The 25,902-nt window shown below is 39.5% G+C and overlaps 1 protein-coding gene across 2 annotated transcripts in view; it reads right to left on the bottom strand.

The window, feature by feature from the left end:
* The window catches only part of RFX3 (regulatory factor X3), a 304,136-nt gene that overhangs the window by 58,780 nt on the left and 219,454 nt on the right, over nucleotides 1-25,902 (bottom strand). For both annotated transcript variants that reach the window (XM_056848647.1, XM_056848646.1), the window contains exons 6-10: nucleotides 16,749-16,930; nucleotides 15,590-15,709; nucleotides 7,541-7,662; nucleotides 4,903-5,015; nucleotides 218-330 (exon numbers count right to left, since the gene is read on the bottom strand). In XM_056848647.1, coding sequence (XP_056704625.1) covers nucleotides 218-330; nucleotides 4,903-5,015; nucleotides 7,541-7,662; nucleotides 15,590-15,709; nucleotides 16,749-16,930 — 650 coding nt within the window. The remainder of the gene's footprint in view (nucleotides 1-217; nucleotides 331-4,902; nucleotides 5,016-7,540; nucleotides 7,663-15,589; nucleotides 15,710-16,748; nucleotides 16,931-25,902) is intronic.

The following is a 25,902-nucleotide window of genomic DNA, read 5'->3' as shown; positions in this document are numbered from 1 at the left end:
TCTTTGGATTGGATACTATTTCATGAGAAAATAACTGTGCCTTGCTCACATAAAATAAAATGTTATGCATATAAATACATCCTGCAGTTATAATAAAACAGCAATTTAATCTAGTATTTAAAACGAGAATTTTCTAGTTAGGAGGTAAATTTACATTTCTCTTCTATTTGAAAAATGCTACTACATTATTGTTAAGCTGTAAAAAAGAGTAACCAACCTTGGTTCAGTAATAGTGCCATCAGTTGTTGTTGAGGGAGAATAACGCCAGAAAGTTTGCCACAATTTTTCTATTAGGCTAAACTGAAGGTTCACTACAACATCCAATATTGCCTAGAAATACAAAGCAGATACAGATATTCCTTGATCCACTGTATGACAAATATTGAACAATCAATTCTATTTGTACAATGCTATGAAGATTGTAAATTAGAGTTCTGCCTTCCCATGTATTTAAATCAGGCTTTCAATAAACCCATGTAAAATAAATAACTAGGTTCACTATCCATTAGGAAACCAAAGATTGTCACATATGATATCAGGCATATAATGCCATCATTGTCATAAAAAACTGAAGCAAAATCTGAATGGAAAGATCAGGATTCAAAACTAAAAAAACTGCAATGTGAGGGTACGCTCTTAGAGTCAGATGTAACAAGCTAGGGCACCTTTCCAGTCTAACAAATATAAAGGCGTTAAACAAGGATGCCTCCTTGCCCCTTTGTTTATTTTTTATATGAACAGCTTGCTGAGTTGCCTCCAAGATCCGGATCTACATCCTCCTAAATTAGCACATTGCAAGATAGCTATTCTAATATATGCCGATGATGCTGTTATATTATCCAAAATGCAAATAGGGTTGAGGAGAGCACTTAATTCATTTGCCAAATATTGCTCCAGGGAACATCTTCAAATTAACTATGAAAAGACAAAGGTAATGGCATTTGGTAGGCAGACAACAACCCAGGCGTGGAAATTAAATGGCCACATGCTTGAGCAGGTGACCAGATTTAAGTACCTGGGGATGGTCCTTCAGGCTGCAGGTTCTAGGGTTGCACGTAGCGAATATGCAGCGGAGCTGGGGCACAAGTCTGCAAACAATATAAGTAAATTTCTCCACTGCAGGGGAGGACACTACATTCCTGCTGCCCTTAAGCTGTTCCAAGCCAAAACCCTAGCCCAACTCCTGTATGGTACTTTACTGGAGTCCCCATCATCCTGTTCTGCCTCGTTAGAATTGGTTCAATCAAAATTCTTGAGAGCCACTCTTCAACTTCCCTGCTGTGTGTCAAATTCAATGATACGTTTGGAAACAGGGATGATAAAAGTTGAGGCCTGGGTTTGTATAAATTCTATAGCCTTATGGCTGAAGCTGACTCTCAACCCTCAAGGCCTGGCCCTGCTGATTCTAAAAGATTGTTACCAGTCAAGGTGGATAAAAGCAGTTATAGGTAAGCTAGAACAGATGGGCTTTTCTCCCTTTTTGCTTCTGGAGCTGGGGGCTGATCAGGCTAAGAAAATGGTGAAACAAAGAGTGAGGGACATCGAGCAGCAGATGGATCTAGCAAGAACTCCCACCTTCTTAGCCCCAGATGAATCCAGATACATTGTTGCCCCTACCGCATATCTTTTCACTCTGGAACTAAATAGTCATAGAAGGGCCTTTTCACAAGCCAGATGCTGTGCCTTCCCCTCAGCACTCCTAGAGGGTAGATATAAAAAAAATCCCCATCTTAGAGAGATTATGCCGGTGTGGTATAGGGGAGGTAGAAACCATGGAGCATATCCTCATCCGCTGCCCTTACTATGAAGAGATCCGTGGCAAATTTATCCAGCCCAGGATTAACAAGCTCTCTGATAACTCAGAGGAGGAGAGGGCAAGGAAGCTCCTCTTGGATGAAAATCCAAGGGTTATCACAGATACTGCTACATTTTGTGCTGCTGCAACCAAAATTAGGCACAAATTGCTGAGATGACATGCCTTATTACCTCTGTATATAGTAGCACCCTCTTAGGATTTTATGTATTTTATACTTTTTATACTTCCATTTATGTATTTTATATTCTTATATTTGGAATTTCTGCTTTTAATATCGGTGGGATTTTAGTCACCTGTTGATGATTCTGTTCTTTTGTATGTGACTGGCTATGTGCCGTATTAATAAATGACTACGACTATGACAATGTGAGGGTTGGCCTGCATAAACAATATAAGCAAAGCTGAAAGATGTTTGCAACCGTCAACTGGGTAAATGGTAATTAACAAGTTCATGTATGATATCAGTTACAATGGATCAGGTTCCCTTTTACTTTTTAGCAGACTAAAAGGCAGCTTCTTATTGTATAAAATGACCACGGAACCCACAATTCAGCCCAGTGTCCTAATCTTTGACAACATTCACAATTTCTAGTCAACGTTTAGGATGGAACGTTCCACTGAATTTTTTTTTCTTGTGCACATTTGTCCCTTCTGACCTTAAACAAAGTTAAAGCTTACACTGGCACTGACCTTAACTATGGTTAACTCTAATTGGGGTGTGAAGTTTGAAACTAGGCTTTGAAATCAACATTAGATGTTGATTAAAGAAGTCGATTAACATTGAACCATATGAACAATTTCGTGCCTTATGCTAAATCAGATTACTGGTACATCTCACTCAGTACTGTCTGCTGTGGTGGCCAGCAGCTTTCCAGCCTCATTCAGTGAAAGTTTTTTCTTTAACACCAGCTGCCTTAGGTCCTTTATTTGAAGATGTCAGGGATTGAATCACAATCTATAGAACTTCACATCCAAGCCAGAATTTTGTCTTTAATCTGAACACAGCACATCACGTAGTTTGGAGGACATCAGCAAGCATTGTGACATGGAGGATATTATCAAAATAAGACCACAACCATGGGTAAGGTCAGTGTAGCTGTAAGCTTTAACCAGAACAGAACAGACTTTATTTGCAGTCATAGACCATCAAATATCCTAAAAAAATGAAATGAAATACGTACATAAATAGTTATGGACCGATAATACAAAAGGTAGAGATTAAAAACTGGAATAAAGAGATAAAATCCTCTAAGATATGTATGAAACAGTAGAGATTCTAATCACAGATTGGTTATTCCAGAGCCTTAAGTGCATTTTGTCTTATTTTAGCTGCCAGCCAGGCAAATTTAGCCATACTAACAGATAAATTTGGAGTTGTTTCTGACAAAACGAGCTCTAGACGATGTTTTCTAAGAGGTCTGGGACAATCCACTAACAAGGGAATCAGAGGGCTTGAGCGTATATGATTGTATAACATGCACTCAAAAAGGACATGTTCAGTGTTTCTAATGCATCCTGGTTGCATATACACTTTCGTGCATCCATTGGCCTTTTATTATATATCCCTTCAAGAAATTTAGAGGGGAGAGCATTATATCAAAGGAGCATAAAAGCCCTATGATATTCATGATTTGTGATATCTGACAAATAAGGCATAGTGGTGTTCTGAATGAGCAGGTCCTTTCTAAAGAGGGGATTCTGAATCTTATTCAGATCATGCTGCCTCTCTACCTTGAAAACGCTGGTCTTAATAAGTTCTTTGGCTGATTCATGAGTCATTTATAAGAGAAGCTGATGAGGGAGCCCATAGTGGCCCAATTTTTTATTGAGAGCTAATTGCCAGGGTGCTACAAAAGGGTCTGTTAATATCAGGGTTATCAGCCCTTTTTTTTGGTTCAACATCTTTAGCCAGAACCTGCAAGTGATAATCCAGAGACTGGCCTGGACTGTGGTCATCCCAGTCTCGATCCTCAGTGCTGCATTTGAGATGTTATTTGGAGCCTGAAAGATTTTTCTAAGGAATTTAGATGGCATTTTCTGCATGCTGGTTGTATTACCAGTAATGCACTCTAAGTTATTTGGGCAAGTGGCTTGGCTCTAAAGATCTTAATTGCAGCTGGAATATGCCTCCCTCCTTTTTGCCAAAATAATTTTTGAATTGATCCACAGGATTTCTGGGCAATTAAGGCAACAGAGTTAATATGCGAGGTCCTTGATTATGTAGCCTGAAAGACCACCCCTAGGTATTTATACTGTAGGACCTGCTCAGTTTCCTTTTGATTAATTTCCCACCTATGTTTCTTTGGTTTTTTGTCACAGACCATGACGTTAGTCTTACCCACATTGATTTCAAGCTGATTTCCTCTGCAATATAAGTTTAAAGCTCTCAGGGCCCTCCTCATGCCCACTGGTGTCCTAGAAAATAGGGCCAGATTGTCCGCATATAGAAGAAATGAAATATGCCTATTATCAATCTTAGGGGGGGGGGTGAAATTGGGGATCTTTAAGGTGATTATCAATATAATTTATATAAAAAATGAATAGCAGTGGGGCGTAAGCTTTAACAATGGTTAAGGTTGGCAAGACAAATGTAGTGGAAATTAGTGCAGGAGAGGGGAAGGATTAGGGGAGTAAGTACACAATCCTGTGGACTGCCCATACTTGCTTAATAAATATTAAGAGATCAGAAGTGTTGGGGGTGACCTCACCCTGGGACTTTGCAGATTGAATCTTGCATATTCATATTTTAGCGTTTTTATTTCAGATTTTATAAAAATTCAAAATCTAATTGGTAATATTAAAAATTAGAGCCACAAAAACTCAAAAGCAACGCGGCATGATGAATACTCATGGGGCTCTGCTGAATGCAGGCAAGCTCAAAGGAGCTGTCCACAACTGTGCCTATCTTTCCAAACAAAAACATTCATACTTGGTATTGTGATATTAGTCTTACTAATATCACAATACTATATTCTATTTTTCAGGAAAACAAGTAATCCTAGGATATATCTGTTAGTTTTTGTGTTATATCAAGAACTCTTGACCGCATGATAGGAAGTTAATGGTAAAGAATAACTCTTCCTTACCTCACAGTGTTCTCGATAGAGACTCTGCAATGACTTGATATCCTCAAAAGTAGTACCATCTGGCAGAGAAGAGATTTCAACTTCTCCAAACTCTGGAAGTGCTCGAGATGCATCTGTTTCCATGACAACCCAACAGAGGAAAAATATTGTAGATTGTGTCAAACACAGCTTAATTAGGAAAACATGTAATGACAAAAAGAAGTAAATACCAAAAAGGTTATAAAGTGTTGGACTCAGGAAGGATTTATATTATGTATTTTAAAGACTGCAATTCAAGAAGTAACAACATTTTAGACTTCTAAACTAAATATCTTACACAGAAATAACTCAGTCATCCACATGGAATGTACTCTATTCAAAGGAATGAAAAGAATACTTAATAACCTTGCTGTAAGTACATCAGCTTCAGGTGGTGCACAATCACTCCTATGCAGCACCTTAACATAAACTGTTAATATACACAGAATATATGCATTTTAATATACTAGGTGTTGTTTTGTTCCTTTTCCTACAGATGGTTTAGTATGGTTTAGTATTGATAATGACTTCTGTCTACAAGATTTATATTTGCAAGTGCTGTATCTTGTGGCATATGATATATAATTTTATGCAAGCATTTCAAAAGAATGAGCTAAACCTGGTGTAGATTGCTCAAGCCAATCATAGCTGCTTCGCACCACCCTATGAGATGTTCATTTGCCATTTTAACAGTTAGCACAATTAAAATTAATTTGAGTATCTCAGGTAAAGTATACAAATGATCATATATTTCTGGTAGCAGTTTTTATCTCAGATACTCCTCCACCTTAGTAGAAGTATACAGAACAATCTGCATCTTTGCTGTGATCGAAGAGAGCATGACACTTCCATATAGCCAACAAGAACTTTAGAGACTAATGTTTATTTATGTTGACCTCTGTACTGCCCTGTAGATGTCCCAGGAATATACTGCCCATGGGAAGTAGCAGTCCACCGAATCAAATAAGCCCAGCCATCTAAGGGACGGTCAAATTCTTATCTCTACTTTTTCATAAAGGCCCTTCGGAAAATCACACTCAGGAAAGACTTTCATCATTTCAGTCAACAAATGTTTTTGTTTTAGGCACTGCACCCATAGATGGGATTACATTATTTTCCAAAATATCCATTACCTGTTGACCCGTTCACTCTATGCCCTACACTTTTCAGACAGCCTTCTCCATTACTGAATTTTATTTGGCTTTAAGACTATAAACTGCCCAAATTGGAGACAACTTTTTACTCAAGGTAGTATGTGTGACTGTGGCAGTACTATGTTGCTTTCAGTTACAAACCCAAGTTAAGAATCTAGGGCTATGTATGCAGAAATTCTCAGATGCAAACGACACTCTATTCAATGTTGTGAGGCTTCTCCCTCACCAATGCCATCACCTGGCCCTTGGTTGTTGTGCTACTTTCACTCCCTGGGGTCTCCCCAGGCCTCAAAACAGAAAAGGGGGAGAAGGGTTGCGTCATCCATCCACCCTCTCTTTCCTGTTGCCCTTGTCTGCTGACTGCCTTCATGCTTGCCATCCAGCCTGATGGCCTCTGAGGTTCAATCCTCCCTGGCATTTTTGTTGCCCCAGCCCCAAGAGATGATATCATCAGCTCATGCCCAAAGCCCTGGGGGCCAGCAAGAAGGTGACACCCATGTCCCATTCCTGATGCTACCTGCCATCCAGGGTCCTGTCCTGGAAGTTCTGATAGAGTTGATAGTGGCTGCCTGAGGTACAAGGGATATAGGTGGGTCCTGCTTGGCTCCTGCAGCATCAAGGTCAGGATTGTCCACCGAGACTGTGGAGGTTAGGCTATGTTTTTCTTCAGTGCTGGAATAGTTCATCTCAAATAATGCTAAATTAGATCAACTGTATACATACCATTTCATACTAGAACTGAATAAATTCCATCCATTCCTTGTACAAGACTGAGCAGAAAGTCATTTGAAGAATAGGAAGGTTAATATTTTCTACTAAAGCACGAGAGCAAAGAGTAAGAGGGAATCAATTCATTAGAGTAGGAAGAAACTGGGACAACATACTTGCCTTCTTCAAAGCTTTTACTGAGCACAGCCTTAAACTGAGCCTTACATTTAGTCAGACCATTGAATCATCTAGGTCATTTTTGTCTACTTTGAAGGACAGCAACTCTCCAGGATCTAAGGCAAAGAAAGCTTTTTCTCAACACTTACTACATGAGATCCTTTAAGTGGAGTTGCCAGGGATAGAACCTAGGACCTTCTGCATTTCCTGTCCAACTGAGCTACATCATTCACTAACCCTTTATGTTGATAAGCTGGGCTCTGGGAATCTACATGCTGGTAAAAAAACTACTAGCCTTCTGAATATCCCGCTGCAATATGTGTGGATTGATGGGACCAACCTGAATGTCTTTTTTCCAGATATAAAGAGAAACTTCCATGAATCTCTGTCCCTTTGTTAGAAACATTTATTTGTATAAAGGTGTATATATACCAATGGATATAAACAATTTCCTCTGAAACAACACTCTGGAATAGACCTATTCAACACAACAGATCTTTTTCAAGAATAACTTTGCTGTGTATAAAGCCCACAGCAGTTAATTTTTCTTAGGACACTTGCATAATACACTTCATACATACCCAAAAACTGTTGATGATGCTGACTTTGGGCAATTACAGTTTGTTCAACAGATGCACCTGTCTGCTGACCACTTGCTGTGAAACTGTCTGTGACTCCATCCACTTTCTGCATAGGCTTGTACCTAAAATACATTAGACACAATATTGGACAATGCTGTCCTTTCTTTATCTCTTTCAATTCAATTGGTGTCTCAGATTTTTTTTTTGGGGGGGGGAGAAAATAACATAGTTATCTATCACATGTACTAATACTCCAATTAAGCTACCAGTATTTTGCTGAATATATGAAAGCTATTTATTTTATTTTGTTTCATGGCTCAGCCTGTGGTCTCTTGGGTAGTTATATTCATAGACATAAGATTATGAAATGAATAATCATTTAATTATACTCATTCCTAGGCCACACACTGATAAATTAATCAAAACAGCCACAGACTTTGAGCAACTCAAACTACATTTCCACATTGTGGAAGGCACCATGAATTCTTCAATAGCTAGGTGACAAACTCCACTTCCTATGTTTTGTCAAGTTTAAGCAAAATTCATGTATTTTCTGGATACCATACAAACACCAATGCTTACAGTATTTTTTATCACATTTACCCATGAGAAAATTAACTGGATTCCCTAAGTCAGTTTTAAGAATAAGAATACAATGTTTGTTTTTCATTAAACCTATGCTAATTGCACCAACTGTGGGGCAACATTTTGTGGTTAATTCAATTGCATTTTTGAGATCCTTCATTTGTCTTTTGACTTGCATGTTACAATAAAGAGATAAAAGTGGTCTTCACGGATCCATTGCATCAGAATGAGGTAGTGTAAGGCAACATTTATTTCAAAACATACAAAAAGACACTCCTGGGCAGCACATCTTTATGGATTACACTCTGGTAAGCAGAGTCTGTCAGCCACATAATTCATACTCAGAGCCTTCAGAAATGTAACACCCAAGCATTTCATGATTTGGATATCATATCTCTTTGGATCTTGTGGATTTTTTAAAAAAAATATTTCCAATCTGAATTTTAAACACATAGTTAATAAAGAGAAGGTAACTATTTCAGTTACTGTCCTTATCACCCATTGCCTGTATCATCTTTCCTTTCTGTCCAGCATAAATTGCAAGATATACTTATTCCTAGAAGCTATAGCTCCAAAAAAGCACTATACGTGCAGGTAACCAGGAATGTTATAAGTAGTTTTGCATAATTCCTATAAATATTTAAGTAAATAAATGTTTTTAAAATGATGCTGTGCTGAATCATAGAGTTGGAAGGGGCCAGACAGGCCATCTAGTCCAACCCCCTGCTTAATGCAGGATCAGCCTAGAGCATCCTTGACAAGTGTTTGTCCAGCCTCTACTTAAAGAATGCCAGTGAGGGGGAGCTCACCACCTCCCTAGGTAGCTCAGTCCACTGTTGAAAAACTCTTACTGTAAAAAAAAAAATCTTATATCTAGCTGTTACCTTTCCGCCCGCAATTTAAACCAATTATTGCGAGACCTATCCTCTGCTACCAACAGGAACAGCTCCATGCCCTCCTCTAAATGACAGCCCTCCAAATACTTAAAGAGAGCAATCATGCCCCCCCCAACCTCCTCTTCTCCAGACTAAACATTCCCAACTCCCTCAGCCTTTCCTCATAGGGCTTGGTCTCCAGGCCCCTGATCATCCTCGTTGCTCTCCTCTGCACACGCTCCATTCTGTCCACATCTTTTTTGGTGAGGCCTCCAGAACTGCACACAAAATTTCAGGTGTGGCCTGACCAATACTTGGTTCAGTGGAACTATGATATCTTGCGATTTGGATGTTATGCCTCTGTTGATGCACCCCAAGATCACATTAGCCTTTTTTTGTCGCTGCATCACACTGGCTGCTCATATTTAACGTACGGTCCATCTTGTTGACATACACTGCTACCCAGAAATGTATCTCCTATCCAGTATGCATGTCCCTCATGCTAACTGCATGGTAATTAAAGTAATGCTGAATTAGTCTATATTTTTGGCAGCCACACAAACCTCACAATCTCAGTTCTAATTTTAATATTATCAGGCTGTTTGAAAGGGAGCTTACTATGTATGGTACTTTTGTCATCTGGTCATTAGATTAATGTAATAGATCTAATTGGTAACACAAACCATGAACTTGAAAGTATCAACTCTAACAATACTATTACTGGCAATGTTAAAGAACTGTTAGAATTTGAGCAACTAGTTTACAGTGTACAGCCGAAGTTAACCCTGTAACATCGTGAATCAGAATTATTTTTGCATTCTACGTGAGGGAACACTATCAAAATTATTAGGGAATATTATGTTAGAGAATATTCTAAAATTTGGAAATCAGCAACATGGAAAGTGACAGTGGCTATATAAAATAGGAGGTTAATATTAGCAACAGCTAGCTACGTTTGGCAAAAACAATTTATTGTGAAGACAGTGATTAATAAAATATTGACTCAATTTAAGTCTTATGTGGGCAGCTTCAAGCAAAACCAGAACTGAATCATTGTTTCTCACTAGTAGACCACCAAAAATGTTTATCATTTGCAGATGTCTTGGAAATTAAAATTAGAAAGCACCTCAGGAGCTCTGTAAACTCTCAGCCCATTCCTGAGAGCTGAAGCGGCCGGGGACCGCATGCCATGGCGGTGCTGCGGTGCCTCCAAAGAGGTGTCACCACTGCAGGGGGGGGGGGAGGACTATTTTAAAATAACAATTAGGAAACGTGAGAAAAGCCTCATTGAAAATAGCCATTGCTTAAGGGGGCGTTCATGAGTTGAAAGGGGTTAGGAAGCTGCCTAATAGCAGCTCCGCCCCTGGAACGCCTCCTGGGGTGCCTGCACAAGGATTTACGACAAGAGACGTGGGCGGGACGCCGAGCCAGCATCTGGGGGTCGTGCTGCCGCAATAGTCCAGGGGGGCCAGCGAAAGTGCCCATATGCTGGCATCCATGCCAGTTTAGACGGCACAAGTGGTGTGGACACCGGCATAGGGGTCATGCCGCCTCCTAAGCCCATTCGGCCCCCAACCTCAGGAATGGGGTATAAGAGTATAGGATATGAATATTTTTAAAAAAAATAAGAAATAAGATTTAAAATAATTTTACTGGACTGAAATGTTACCTCCATCCATCTCTGTTCCTTCATCTACGAAGCATCCTGATCTAACTATTAATTGATTTCTGAATCATCCTCACATTGATTTTCTTAGCATCCCTTATCTACCAGTAGCACTCTGCCTGCACTTTGCCCTATCCTTATAGTACATAAACTTTCTCCAAGTTATATTGGCTATATTCAGAGATAGTGGAAAATCACAACTTGATGTAAAGTGAACAAGCTTGTGGGGTTCTCATGCAATCACTCCTCTCTTCCTATGATACACTCTAGTTAGTCAAGACCAAGTACAATTTTATTCGGTACATGACCAGCAGAATTACAAAAAGTCTAATACACAGTTGTATCTAACCCGCCATCCAAATACAATGGATGGGATACAACACCCCACAATAAAATTTGAAGCTGACTATAAATATAAAATACATATAAAGCCCAGCAAATCGCCTAAATAAAGTTATCTTTACTAGGTAGCCCCTTATTTAATCACCACTTCATCTTTGCGAATTTTAAGGGCTATAGCTAAAAATCTAGCACAATTCAATATAAGCTCCGGGTTTGTCTCAAATAATATTTTCTGGCTTATTTCAGCATCAGTAACTCCATGCCATCTCTTTATTACTGGAGAAATAAGCTTCATTCTGTGTGTGTGTGTTAAGTGCCGTCAAGTCGCTTCTGACTCATGGCGATCCTATGAATGAAAGTCCTCCAAAATGTCCTATCTTTGACAGCCTTGCTCAGATCTTGCAAATTGAAGGCTGTGGCTTCCTTTATTGTGTCAATCCATCTCTTGTTGGGTCTTCCTCTTTTCCTGCTGCCCTCAACTTTTCCTAGTATGACTGTCTTTTCCAGTGACTCTTGTCGTCTCATGACGTGACCAAAATACGACAGCCTCAGTTTAGTCATTTTAGCTTCTAGGGTCAGTTCAGGCTTGATTTGATCTATAACCCACTGATTTGTTTTTTTGGCAGTCCACGGAATCCGTAACACTCTCCTCCAACACCACATTTCAAAGGAATCTATTTTCTTCCTATCAGCTTTCTTCACTGTCTGGCTTTCACACCCATACATAGTAATAGGGAATATGATGGCATGAATTAATCTAGTCTTGGTGGCCAGTGACACATCCTTATACTTCAAAATCTTTTCTAGCTCCTTCATGGCTGCCCTTCCCAGTCTCAATCTCCTTCTGATTTCTTGGCTGCAGTTTCCCTTTTGGTTGATGGTGGAGCCAAGGAATAGAAAGTCTTGAACAATTTCAATTTCCTCATTGTCAACCTTAAAGTTGTGTAATTCTCCTGTAGTCATTACTTTTGTTTTCTTGATGTTCAGCTGTAGTCCTGCTTTGGCACTTTCTCTTTTAACTTTTAGCAGTAGACGTTTCAAATCTTCACTATTTTCTGCCAATAATGAAGTCATCAGCATATCTCAAATTATTAATGTTCCTCCCTCCAATTTTCACTCCACCTTCATCTAAATCTAATCCAGCTTTCCTAATTATATGTTCTGCATATAGATTGAAGAGATAGGGAGATAAAATACATCCTTGCCTGACACTGTTCTAACTGTGGCCTCTTGTCCAGAGTACAGGTTGCGCATTAAAACCATCAGATGTAGTGGCACACCCATTTCCTTTAAAACCAGCCATAGCTTTTCATGATCCACACAGTCAAAAGCTTTGCTGTAATCTATGAAACACAAGCTGATTTTCTTCTGAAATTCTCTCGTATGCTCCAGTAACCAGTGTATATTTGCAATATGATCTCTAGTGCCTCTTCCTTTTCTGAAGCTTCATTCGACTTGCTCCATAAAACCTGCAGTGCAATATAATATGGTCCATCGACTTGATCCTCCCTGATCCACAGGGACAAAACCACTCTTCCAGTGGTACCTTTTTATACCGGCCTTCTGTTATGGCTGAGGGGAAGCTATTACTTCTTGCCACTGTATATGCCCTACGGTGTGATGGGACCTCCAAAAGTGAAAGATATAATGCTGGGGCGGCTACATATTTTGTTGTCTGTCTAGTTAGTCACTAATTCTTTTGAGGCAAGCCAAAGTTTGCCATTACATTCAAACTATGGTTTACCCTTGTTCTGAAAACCAAGATTTCAAACTGGATAACAGCAAACTACTATTTGTAGACAAGCAATTCAGTTTGCTGATTCCAATAGCAACTGCAAACAGTTTTCCACAAATGAGTAATAACTAATTAGAGTGCGTGGGGATGTGAGAGGAGTATGTGATCCCAACAATCCCCATGCTCACCCATGGTTTGGCATCACATCTGAAATAAGCCTTATCTTTTCATTTCCCTTGTATGGGCTAAATGGATCGTCAATATTCTGTACCTGTCTATTCCCTCATTAGAGTGTTTGAGAATACTCTGTGACATGATAGAAACTCAGCTAATAAAGAGATGTGTCTATATGGGTCAGAGGTGACAAGCAGCCAATTTTTAATCTATCACACAACAAGTGAATGCTATATGTTTGCAAGAAAATACTTGAAAGCTTCTTGTCACACAATAACAACAAACAATAATTTGGACCCTATACCTTGAAAACACTGCTCTTGAAGAAGCAGAAGTACCTAGTATCAGAAGAGAAATACTCCACAGTGAAGGTCAGCCTCCATAACAATTGCACATGTGGAATGAAGGCACAGGATTCAAGTCAATGGGTAAACATATTTATTCACAGAAATGTTGGAGCAACGTAATTGAGAATGATTAATGGTAGGGGAGAACAGAAAGAACTATTTTAAAATTAATGCATACACCATGATCCACCCTAATTAAAACATAATAAAGAATAACTACTGGAAACACTCCTTCTTGACCTTAATATACCTGTCCTTGGCAAGAAAATGAAGGTAAATGGGAAGGAGCAAAGATGTGAAGATTGCCTTGTTAGCTTGAAGCTTCATTAATCAACAAAACAGGTGATGATTCTGAATATCTCCCAATGTTTTTCTGGATAGGGCTATGGAAAGCACAGCAGCATCCTACCTACTATTTACAACAAAATGCATACATTAAAACTGGGTTCACAAACTATGCACATTCCCCTGGAATGACTTTCTTAAGGATTACACTAATTTGATTATAGTTATACAAAGTCTTTTGGTTCTACCATGAAGATGGTGAACATCTAAATTTGAAGCTCCTCTAATAATCATATTACAAAAAAATATGAATTAAATGTATACAAAAGGGAACAAATAAGATTTCTGAAATGATACAGGAATTCAGGAAGGCAAAGGAAAAGAATCTATACACAAGTGAAGACACATAACATTTTCTTGGATTCTTTTGTAATATTTCTAGAAAGGGTAAAAACTGACAGCAAGATCTACCAGTTCCAATCACCTCTTTTCAAATTTTGCTGCTTTTGCTTTGTTGAATAGCTGAAGGATCTATAAAACCAGAGTCAATTATACAAAAGAATGGAAAGCAAATGTGCCATGTTTCAAAAAGTTATTTTATAACCTTAGTTATTTTATAACTGTGAATTGCAGAAATACAGGGCAGTTGCTTAGAAACAGAAATCCCAACTCTTGAAAACTTGAAGCACGGAAATTCAGTCTCATATGAAGTCACACTACTCGATACGATGAAAACACAGGTGACTATGTAGGCAAGTTTTTGCAGCAAGCAATGAGGATTCATGAATGCTATTGTAAACAGGAACAGGTGAACGTTGTTGAGTGAAACTTACAAATACGTTCTCAGTGGATGTTGTTTATGCCAGTAAACATTACACACACACACACACATACACACACCCAAAACACACACATACACAAATGCAGAAGGCTGTTTCTAGAATGCATTCACAGCATCATCCAAGCAGAGTTACACCCTCTCAATTATTTTTTGCCATCAAGTCACATCTAACTTATGGTGACCCTGTGGGGTTTTCAAGGCAAGAGAAATTCAGAGGTGGTTTGCCATTGCCTGCCTCCACATCACAACCCTGGTATTCCTTGGAGGTCTTCCATCCAAATACTAGCCAGGGCTGACCCTGCTTAGCTTTTGAGATCTGATGAGATCAGGATAGCTTGGGTCTTAGGAGAGAGTAAATCTGCTTGAGATGGCACTATAAAACTTCTTCAGCATTGTAATACAACATTACTAAACAGGTAGGATAGAAAGAAATGATAAGTGTTGCTAGGTAGCAGGTAGGTATTGCTAGGTTTCCATACGTTCTGTGTCACTGAAATGTCTGTCAGCCAAGATACTATTATTCAGGGCCAACTCTGAGTGCAGAAGAAGTTGATTCTTGTTAACTTCAAAAGCTTTTCAGGTGCCCACCATGTAAATATAAACAGATAACAAAAAATAGCAGTCCAAAAGAGGAACAATCAAACCAGACTAATGAATTGCAACAAAACAAAATGTAATAATCACTGCTGTACAGCGCTAATGTACTCTGCTTTCCAATTAAAATTTTATTGGAATGTACTCTGCTTTCCAATCAAAAATTATTCTGTTATATTTGTAGTCCATTCTTCCTCAATGACTATCTAGAGAGGCATACATGACCTTTTTATCTTTGACAAAAAACCACCTCATTAAAGGCCAAATCCTATTCTGATGTTAATGTCACTATTCCCCCCCCCCCATTTCAAGCTGAGAAGACAAGAAACTAAAAGCATAGAACTTGAAAATAATTTAGAATATTTCCACACATTTTAGCATTAAATTATGGCATAGTTTTGCTACAGGGCATTATTTCTGTTCAGTTGAAGTTATTCCAATCAGAGAGATATCTATGTAAACATGAAATTGGCCACATGTTGTCAGGATGACTATTTGCAAACCGAGAGTTTACTGCATCATGCCCCTCTTCCCTAGATTAAGTAGCAGGATGCTAAAAACAAATGCTAAAGGATAACTGGTATGTTAATTTGGCAATACTCCACCTCTGTTTCTGTTGCATGGGTTGCTGTCTCATAGCCATATATTGCATGTCCTCTTGTAGACGATTAAGAGGAGAGTCTGGCTTGACACGAATCCCATAGTAATGATATTTGGAGTTCCCCCTTTTGGAAAGAGCAAACATTTAAAAATTACATCACCTGAAAGTTATTGTGTCCCCTTTAGCTTGTTCTTAAAATCTTGTAGATTCAACATTACTCCTACCCCCCTCCCCCGTTAATTCTTGCTGGATGGACTAAATATAGACAGACGTAGCCATGTTAGCCCCAAAGCAGCCAAAGTGTGTGCAGGATTGCAACCAATATGTCTGATTTTACTCATTATCCTTTGGTTGTACAGGCAGTACAAATCACAATTCTTATGCCTTTAAAATGTGTTGTATAGGTATCCTTTTATGACATCATCATTAAAGGAAAGGTGGACATGCTTGGCAAAATGTTTACTACAAGTAATAAAAAGCTCTGCTCCATCATCATTATGTCAAATCGATTATTTTCCAAATGCTGTTTGACACCCCCCCCCCATGCAGTAGTATTTGGGACAACTACTACATTGTATTGTACATAAACATGTTGCAACAAATGCACAAGCTCCCTTGTAGTGTAAAATTTGTGTTATCTGGACTATTAATGTTCACTGTGCAAGATGTGTCTGCATATCTCACACCTTTGTTTCAAGGAGAGCTTGTGGTCTGAGCAATCTCTCTCTAATAGTTAGTTTAGGCTGAAAGTAAAAAGGAGGAGAGATTGGAGGAAATATTTTTCATATACTTATATAACATCAACTCCAGTAGTTAGATCATAGGTGTTTTGCAATCCAGTCCTAAGCAGAGTTACATCTTTCTAAGGCCACTGACTTCAACAGACTTATATGATTACAACTCTGCTTATGATTTCACTGTCAAACAGCACATAGCCACTAATTCAGAGTCCTATTCTGTATCGTGTTTTTAAAAGCTTGAGATAATTTGATAGAAAGTTAATAACTTGCCAACATTTTATAGATGAAAATTAGACAAGGTGCTTAGCACAATTTTGATATACTACCCCTGTAGTTTATTTAGAATGTAATGTTAAAAACATCTAATATTCACCAGAGTTCAGTGTTTTGCAGGTACTCTGAACTCTGTTTCTTTAAACTAACCTGGTTCCCAATCTCCTGGTCCGTAGGCCCATGAAAATTGACCTTATTAGCTTTCCAAAAGAGGCAGCATTGACTGGGTCCAATTTATGCTCTTGACAGTGTCTCAAGTAATGGTTGTAGAGGGTGCTTCTGGGGAGACTCACTCCTTCTGCTGTTTCATAGTTGTCTAAAAGCCACTGGAGCTATTTCAAATAGGGGAAAAAAAAAAGAAAATCTGAATTCAACACACTTTTATAGAAAATAATACTTTCATGAATACCAAAATAATTATTAAAAGTTAGCTAATCATAACTTTTTCTACCCAGTAATTGTCCATAAAAAAGCTAAATGCCTCCCATTTTCTTAACATTACAAATAGAGGGAAACAGCAGAACTCATAATACTTGTGACCTCAGACAATATCTATTTCTCTTTTTTTTAAAAAATAATTTTATTAACAAATAAATTCAATCACAGTTCACAATCACAGGAACACATAAATACATAAAGCAAATAAAACAACAACAACAGAGAAAGAAACCAGCAACACTATAATTACAGCACGAACGGTTGAGGGCTTAATATTTGTTATAAATTCTTATAAATGAATAAATATATTTACAGGGGAATAAAACCCATTTAATCGACAAAACCTTTTAAAACAGAATTTAAAATAGCCCTAAAAGTCTAAAACTAATCCTAAAACTACTTTGGCGCCTCTAATTGTAAAAAGGTTTAACTAGGCGAGCAGATGGAATTAAAATACTGTGACAGTGAGGGTTGGGGAGGCCAGCAATCATATATACGAAACCGTAGCTGGCCTCAACCATAAGCCTGGCGGAACAGCTGTTTTACAGGCCCTGTGGAACTCCTTAAAGTCCCGCAGGGCCCTGATCTCACTCGAGAGGCTATTCCACTAGGTGGGGGCCAGGGCCGAAAAAGCCCTGATCCTGGTCGAGGCCAGCCAGACATTCTTTGGGCCGGGGACCACCAAAAGATTGCTATTAGTTGAACGAAGAGTCCTCTGGGGAACATACCAGGAGAGGCGGTCCCGCAGATACGAATGCCCAAGACCATATAAGGCTTTAAAGGTAATAACCAGCACTTTGAATCTGACACGATATTCCAGCTGGAGCCAGTGCAGCTATTTAAGCACTGGTGTAATATGAGCTTGCGGCGAGGTTCCCGTAAGAAGTCTTGCCGCAGCATTTTATACCAGCTGGAGCTTCTGTGTCAGCTTCAAGGGCAGCACTATGTAGAGCGAGTTACAGCAGCCTAGGCTGGAGGTGACCGTTGAATGGATCACTGTAGCTAAGCTGGGGCAGGAGAGGTAGGGCGCCAACTGCTGGGCCCAGCAGAGATGGAAAAAAGCCGACTGGGCCGTGGCTGTGATCTGGGCCTCCACAGATAAGGAGGCATCCAAGGTCACACCCAGGCTCCTGACAGCAGGCATAGGTGTTAACTGCACGCCATCAAGAGCCAGGAGTTGGCACTCCACCCCAAGACAGCCCCAACTGAGCCACAGGACCTCCGTCTTCAATGGATTTAGCTTCAGCCGGCTTTGCCTCAACCACCCTGTCACAGCATCCAAGCACCTGGCCAGTGTGTCCAGGATGGAGTCCGGATGACCATCCATCAATAGATAAAGCTGGGTATCACCAGTGTACTGATGATACCCCAGCCTGAAACTCCGGACAAGCTGGACGAGAGAACGCATATAGATGTTAACATAGGGGAGAGGATCGCACCTTGCGGCACCCCACACACCAAAGGGCACGGCTGCGACACCTCTTCCCCAAGTGCCACTCTCTGTCCCCGACCACGGAGAAAAGAACTCAACCACTGAAGGACTGAGCCCCGAATCCCGATGTCGGCGAGGCAGTGGTCTAAGAGATCATAATCGACCATGTCGAAGGCTGCTGAAAGATCCAATATCAGCAGCCCTGACCCGCCCCGATCCAGCTGTTGAAGGAGATGGTCTGTGAGGGCAACCAGAGATGTCTCCGTCCCATGGCCAGGGCGGAAGCTGGACTGGAATGGGTCCAGGACTGATGCTTCATCCAGAAAAACCTGGAGCTGCTCAGCCGCCACTCTCTCAACTACCTTTCCCAGGTATGACAGATTGGACATTGGGCGGTAGTTGGTAAGGTCCCTCAGATCTAATGAGGGCCTCTTTAAGAGCAGATGCACCACTGCCTCCTTTAAACCCCCTGGGAAGGTCCCGGTGTCGAAGGACATGTTCATAATCTCTCCCAGGGGGGCCTCATCTCCTCCCGGGAGGCCTTGACCAACCAGGAGGGACATGGGTCTAAGAGGCAAGTGGTGGGCCTTACAGCCATCAGGACTCTGTCGACATCGTCCGGAGAAAGATGGCTGAAATGGTCCAATATTGGACCAGAAGACGGCGAAGGGGCCTCCAGTTCCCTTACTGTATCAAAATTGGCTGGGAGGTCATGGCGGAGCAACAAGACTTTGTCTGCAAAAAAGCTCGAAAAAGCCTCACACTGATGGGTCAAATTTAAATTTGGCTGTCCCCCTGTTAGGGACGTTAATGAACTAATAACTCTAAATAATTGTGCTGGGCGAGTGCTAGCAGATAAATTTCCTCCATATTGATAGCAGGGCCAATACAGATGTGGCATAAAATTTTTGATGCGTAATATTTGAAATTTCTGCAAAGATTTCCCCCCCAATCTGAGATCCACCACATATGAATATAATCACCTGGTTGTTTGCACTTTCTCCAACATTCCAGACTGTGTACATTTCTTATTCTTGCCAGGTGCATCGGAGTGATATACCATCTGTGTAGTAATTTCAAAGAATTCTCTCTAAGAGCCACTGATATAGTTTCCCTAGTTTGTGTCTTCCATAATTTCCCCCATATATTCTGTTCTATTTTTATCCCAACAGCTTTTCCCCATATTTTTTAATCCATTGGATGTATTAGTTTCAGTCAATTGTAGATATATGTTAGAAGTTAATCCTTTAGTTTTGTTTATATGCTCTATTAGAGTTTGCTCAAATTTCCCCAATTTCCAAATCATACTTCGCATTACTGAGGAGTTCGAGAATAAATATTATAGCTGATGAAATTGCATCCAATATGTTGAACTTCCCATTTTTCCTTTTAATTTTGCAACCGTAAAGGGTTTTTTTTTAAAAAAATTGTAGACGTTTCTCATTCTATATAGCCCCTTTTCTTTCTATATATAATATTTCTCTGGTTTATCAATATATGAGAATTTAGGATGTAACCTAAATGGAATCAATGGAGATTTTCTGGGATTAACTTATTTTTCCATTTGTTCCAAATTTTTAGTGTGGTGTATAAAAAGAAATTGTCTACCCATTTTATATCTCTTACATTCCTTCCACCATATATAAGCCTTTCAATTAAATCTAATTGTTTCTCTGCTGCTTCCAAACCTATCCATGTTTTTTCCAATGAATCCCCTAGAAAAAAGGTACACTCCTATCTGGGATGGTCATCCTCTTCCACCGAGAGCGCAGCTTCGGGAGGGACGCACATGGAGCGGTGAGGGAGGGAGGGGACACCCGCCTAGCCAGCCAGATCAGCCGAATCAACCCTGGCGATCAATGAGGTGACAGATGTCGCAGCCAGGTCGCCCTCACATCCCATGAATCCCCTAGATATGATTCTATGGTTCTCAATTGACTTGTCTCATAATATTTACTTATATTTGGTTCTCCCCATCCCCCTTGATCCAATCTTTTTTGTGTGAATGTATTCATAAGTCTTGGCTTCTTGCCTTGATGAATAAAATTTGTAAAAAATGTTTGCCACTTAGCCAGTTCCTTCAATTCAATTCCTATGGGTAGTGTATGGAAAAGATATTTAATTTTGGAAGTGCTGCCATTTTTATGGCACTAATTCTACCTATGATTTGTCAACTGTGTCTTAGTCCATGCTTTGATGTCTTTCTTTATTTGTAGGATCACTAGGTAGAAGTTTATTTGTTGTAGTTTATTTAGATTTTTTGTTATAGTTACTCCCAGATGTTTGAATGATTTGGGAAATATTGGAATACCTGTTTCATTTTGAATTCCATATTGTATTTCAGGTTTGACATTTATATACATTACCCCAGATTTCTTATAATTAATCCGTAATCTTCCTACTGCTCCAAAGTTATAAATTTCTCTCATTAGTTCCGGTATGGCTTCCTTATTGCTACGTCATCCTATTGCTATTGCTACGTCATCCACAAACATATTGATTTTGTAAAAAATATTGTCGAAGGCTTTCAGGGTCAGAGTTAATTGGTTCTTGTAGTTTATCCGGGCTGTGTAACCGTGGTCTTGGTAGTTTCTTTCCTGACATTTCGCCAGCAGCTGTGGCAGGCATCTTCAGAGGAGTAACACTGAAGGACAGTGTCTCCATATTGATTTTGTGTTTGATTATTTACTTCTAATCCCTTAATTCTTTCATTGGTTTTAATAGCTATTGCTAAGGTTTCTAATGAGAGGGTGAAGAGCAAGGTGATAAGGGGCAGCCTTGTTTAGTTCCTCTAGTCTAGTCAGATGAAAACTTCTAGAATCAAAGAGACAATATCTATTTCTTTGAGAAAATGTTAATTTCATGTCTATTGATATATAATATGATGTAAAGTTTTAGGTCCTGAGAGAATTTAAAGAATATTGAAAGTAATACACACAGAAGAGACAGGAAGGACAATTTTCTCTACTTCCTCACTGCAGCTACCTTCACCCAAAAGGCAGATTTAACACAGGGGGCTGTAACCTATGGCCCCATAACCAAATACGTCTCTGTATGGAACCAAATATGCTTTAAAAAGGAACTGACATAATTTAAATGATGCTGGAGGGGTAGATGGGATGGAAGAATAACCAATATGTGAGGGAATGGCAGAAAAAAGCCATTTTCACACAGGTCATCTGCCCCAGAATCAGTGCTGTTCAAAAAGCATGTTTGTTTTTCCTGCTTCCCCACAGTATCATGATACAACAACTCCTAGCCATTCCCAGATTCTCTCCAATCTTTCTCAAGCCTGGTTTGCTCTGAGGTTTTGGGAAAGATTGCAGTAAATCCTGGATGGCCATTGTATGGATGAGAAAATTTGGATTTTCCTGTCCATGCGGCAGCCACTTTTCCTGACACTGTCCCTGTAGCAGCCATTTCCTCCCCCTGCTGGGGGGGGGGAATATTTTTTGATCAGCACTAGAGTACTTTTATATTGATATAAACATCAACATATGCGACAAATTCTCTGAATTGCCAGCTTTCATTTTATATAAAAGCAAGTCTCTAGCCCCTTTTGTTGCAGAGATTTAAGGGGAAAGGTGTATCTTCACACCACAAGGGACCATAGACTTTTTTACAATATGAAAACTGGGAGTTCAAAGAACATATTATATTTATTGTTGTAACATTGTATCAATATAATGATATTCTAGTGCAGATTTTTTAAATTGCAAAAGTCCTGGTGGCCCAGGTGAGGATGGGTGGCAGGGAAACTATGGCGAAAGCTACCATATGGAAACCCTGTTGCTGCTGCCTTGTATCAGCAGCCACACCAGCAACAGAGAAATGAGACTAGCCTGTCCCTGTTTTTTTTTATGGGAATAAAGGCTTCTTGGAGATGCTTTATAGAAAGGGAAATATTCCAAAAATCTTTATTGCTCATTGACAAAGTTTTAAGCATTCATAGTATAGAGAAACAGAGAAACAAAGAGATAAGCAATTTTAGAATAAACACAATTAATAAAAGACTTTATCCATTTGTGGTACATGGTAAACTTGCATTATCAAAGCAATTTGATAGCTTTAGGGCCATTGCATAAATTAGGTATTTCGCTATCTGATGTACTTTCTCAATATCTGAGTCTAGATCTGATAAAAGGAACGGTATAATCCAAGGTTTTAAGGGGAGGCCATACTTGAGGGAGGTATTCCCATTGCAGCAATAGAGCAAACTCTACGTGCTCTATTTTAAGTACTGCTGAAATCGAGATAGAATAATCTTTGCTTCCAAAAGGGTGGCCAGTAATCCAGATTGAATAATTTTTGCTTCAGATAGAGGTGGCCAGTAATCCAAGTGAGAACCATGCACACAGAACCACACTAGAACTGTGCATTATAACTTATTGTTTGGCATTATAACTTATTGCAATACCTCATAGGCACCACTTTCTAATAAAAGATTTGCAACAACCAGTGCTTGAGGTGAAGAAAGTTTATGTATTACTAATCAACATATCAATTGTCTGTATTGTTAAGGTTTTTCTTATCCTGGTCCTTTGTTGATTTCTTGCTCTGAATTTTGAGATGGCTTGGCTCTTATAAAATGTTAAGCACTGATTTAGCATATTTCCCCCTCCTCAGAGCACCCACCCCTATTATGTGAGATTTTATTGATATGTGTCTCCCGACTCCTGGCATCGCTTTTTTTGATTCTCACAGAGGGCTACTGGGAAAGGGAAAGCTGTGAAGATCTGAATTCATGAAGCATCAATGAACACAAGTATAAATGGCAACAGTATTATTTTATTAATGCTATCAATATCAGATTTTACAGACCATTTGAAAATCCATGTTCAATTCTGGAGTATCCAATACAATTCAGACTTAAGGCACACAAGTACTTCAATTTCAGAGATCACCAAAGTTTAGTCCAAAACTAATGTTAAAACAAACTTGCAGTATTTCAAAGAACACAAAATACTTGAATAGCTACATGACCAAGATGCCTACTTAATAGAATTAAAATGACTACAGAATGCATTTAGTGAACAAATGGTGACAAGCACTCTGTACAAGGCAGGTGAAGTGTATCATACAGTCAGTCAGGTAAAACACAGCTGTGATGTCAATGTTACAAAGTCAGGTAAATTAGACTCCAAAAAGAACTACAGCTTCTGGAGAGGTCATTAGTGATTTTTAATTCTAGCATTTATGATATATCAACTAAAATAGCAACTTCTTGAATTTATTACCAGCGCTAAGAGAACCTCTGTAGTATAATGATGAGGAAAGTGAGCTGTGAATCTGGTAGGTCCCAGTTCAAATCTTCCTTCTACCATGAACTCACCGAATGATCCAAAACTAGCCACTACCTCTCAGTTCCCCATTTGCAATATGGGCCAAAAATACAAAGAAGCTTGATCAGAGAGAAAAATGACTCCACACAAACCCAGACAGAAACAATACTTATTGGTAAGGAGTTGTATGGATTCCTTTGCCAATTTTAACTAATTTTAAACTTTTCCTAACAGATTAATAAAGAGGTTAGGGGAGCTCTTGACAGAAAAACATGGTGGCTTTGTTGCTAAGAGCATCTTCTTTCTGTTACATCTTTTTTTAAGTTCTACTCTGACCTAGAGTCTGCTGATCTAGCTGTGCTGATCCAAGCTATTGTAGCCTCTAGATTAGACTACTGCAACACACTCTATACAGGACTGCCCTTGACGAAGGCCCAGTTACTTCAAGTTGATATAAAATGTGGCAGTTGCTTCTATCATATAACACCTCTGCTTCAACATTTGCACTGGTTACCTATTTGCATCAGGGCCAAAGTCAAGGTGCTGATTTTTATTTTTAAAGCCCTGAATGCCTGGGATCATCATACTTAATAGAGTGTAATATGATCCCGTATGCCAATTACATTCATCAGCTGACCTCCTCCCTTCTATACCATCTTGCAAATCAGTTTTGCTCTTGTTGGCTCAAGCAAGGACATTTTTGGTGGCAGAACTAATGCTTTGTAATGGTCTGCCTGAAGAGGTGCAGAGGGTACCATCACGTCCCATTTTTCGTAAGGCATGTAAAGGTGCCCATTTCAGAGGGCCTTCTTTGGACGCTAATGAAGTAGTAGATCTCTGTAGTAGAGAATTACAGGGGATAGTTATGTATGCTCTCAAATTATGACATTGATTTTATTCTTTTTCTTGCAGTCTGGTATTGCTTTGTAAGCCACCTTGAGTTCTGGGGAAAAGGAGGATACAAATGTTTTAAATAAATATTGTGTATACAGTCATTTAATCTGGAGAAAATTAATATCTTAAAGCTGCGATCAAAGCTCTGTATTGTGTTTCTTCAGAAACTAGACTATGGCTCGCTATCAGGGAGTCAAACTTGTAAAAAGCTGGGGTCTCTGTTCTGGTTCAGTTTCAACAATATGTTTAAATTCTTCATTTCAGTTCTGGTTCAGGCACTAAGTTCAAAACGTGGTTTTGTAACAGGCTCAGACTTTTTGAACCTGTTTAGACACATTTAATGAAGAATATCTTCACACAGTTTGCTTGCAATATAACTGTAATATGGGCAGGAAGGGGAGCTCAATTTGAAATGGCAGGGGAAAAATATATTTAGCAGTTTTAACCTGATTATTTTAGTCAGAAGCCTTTCTGGGTAGCTAGGCCTAAATTTCCTCCCATTGCTTAATATTGCTTGCATGATTTTTTGGGTTAAACTTTGCTTGCTATTTTCTATTGCATAAGCCAACTATTGAACAATATACAATAAAAACATGTTAAAGTTCCTTTTCTTCCCAAATGATTTTCTACCACTGTTTTGAATACCGTTAAAAACAACAAAAAGAGTTGCACTTACCAATAACTGCTGTTCAGGTCTTCATTGCAGGCACACATTGGTGACTATGCTTGTGCAGGCCTGCCAACAGAAGTTTTTCTAAGCTTTAGCTGCTAGGGGGTACAGAGCACTGGTGCCTTACAGATGTTCCCGCCAAAAGTCACATGTGCACGGCGTCTCTACACCCCCTTCCCTCAGTTCCCCCTGAGCTGCCAAAATCAGAACAATGGTTATGAGAGTTCGCAGGGGGGAGGGAATGCGTGCCTGCACTGAAGACCTCGAAGAACAGCAGTTACAGTTAAGTACAACTCTGTTTTCATCTCCGATCTTCAAGTGCAGTCCCACATTGGGGATTATACCAAGCCATTTACCAGGACAGAGGGAGAGCTATTCATCCTACAGGAACTGAGTGGAGTACCACTTTCCCCACTGACACATCTTCCCTTGCCTGAAGGTCCAGGGCATAATGTCACATAAAGGTGCCAATGATGACCACAAGGACAGATCTCCTTGACTGAAACTCCTTGTAGACAAGCAGCCGAAGATGCATGCGCTCTAGTGGAATGGGCCCGAACTTCCACCAGGCACAGAATCCCTGCCCTC

The sequence above is a fragment of the Euleptes europaea genome, chromosome 4 (assembly GCF_029931775.1).
Source record: "Euleptes europaea isolate rEulEur1 chromosome 4, rEulEur1.hap1, whole genome shotgun sequence".
NCBI classification, from domain to species: domain Eukaryota; kingdom Metazoa; phylum Chordata; class Lepidosauria; order Squamata; family Sphaerodactylidae; genus Euleptes; species Euleptes europaea.
Note: the sequence above shows the minus strand (reverse complement) of the source record. Positions and strands in the feature narration are given on the sequence as shown.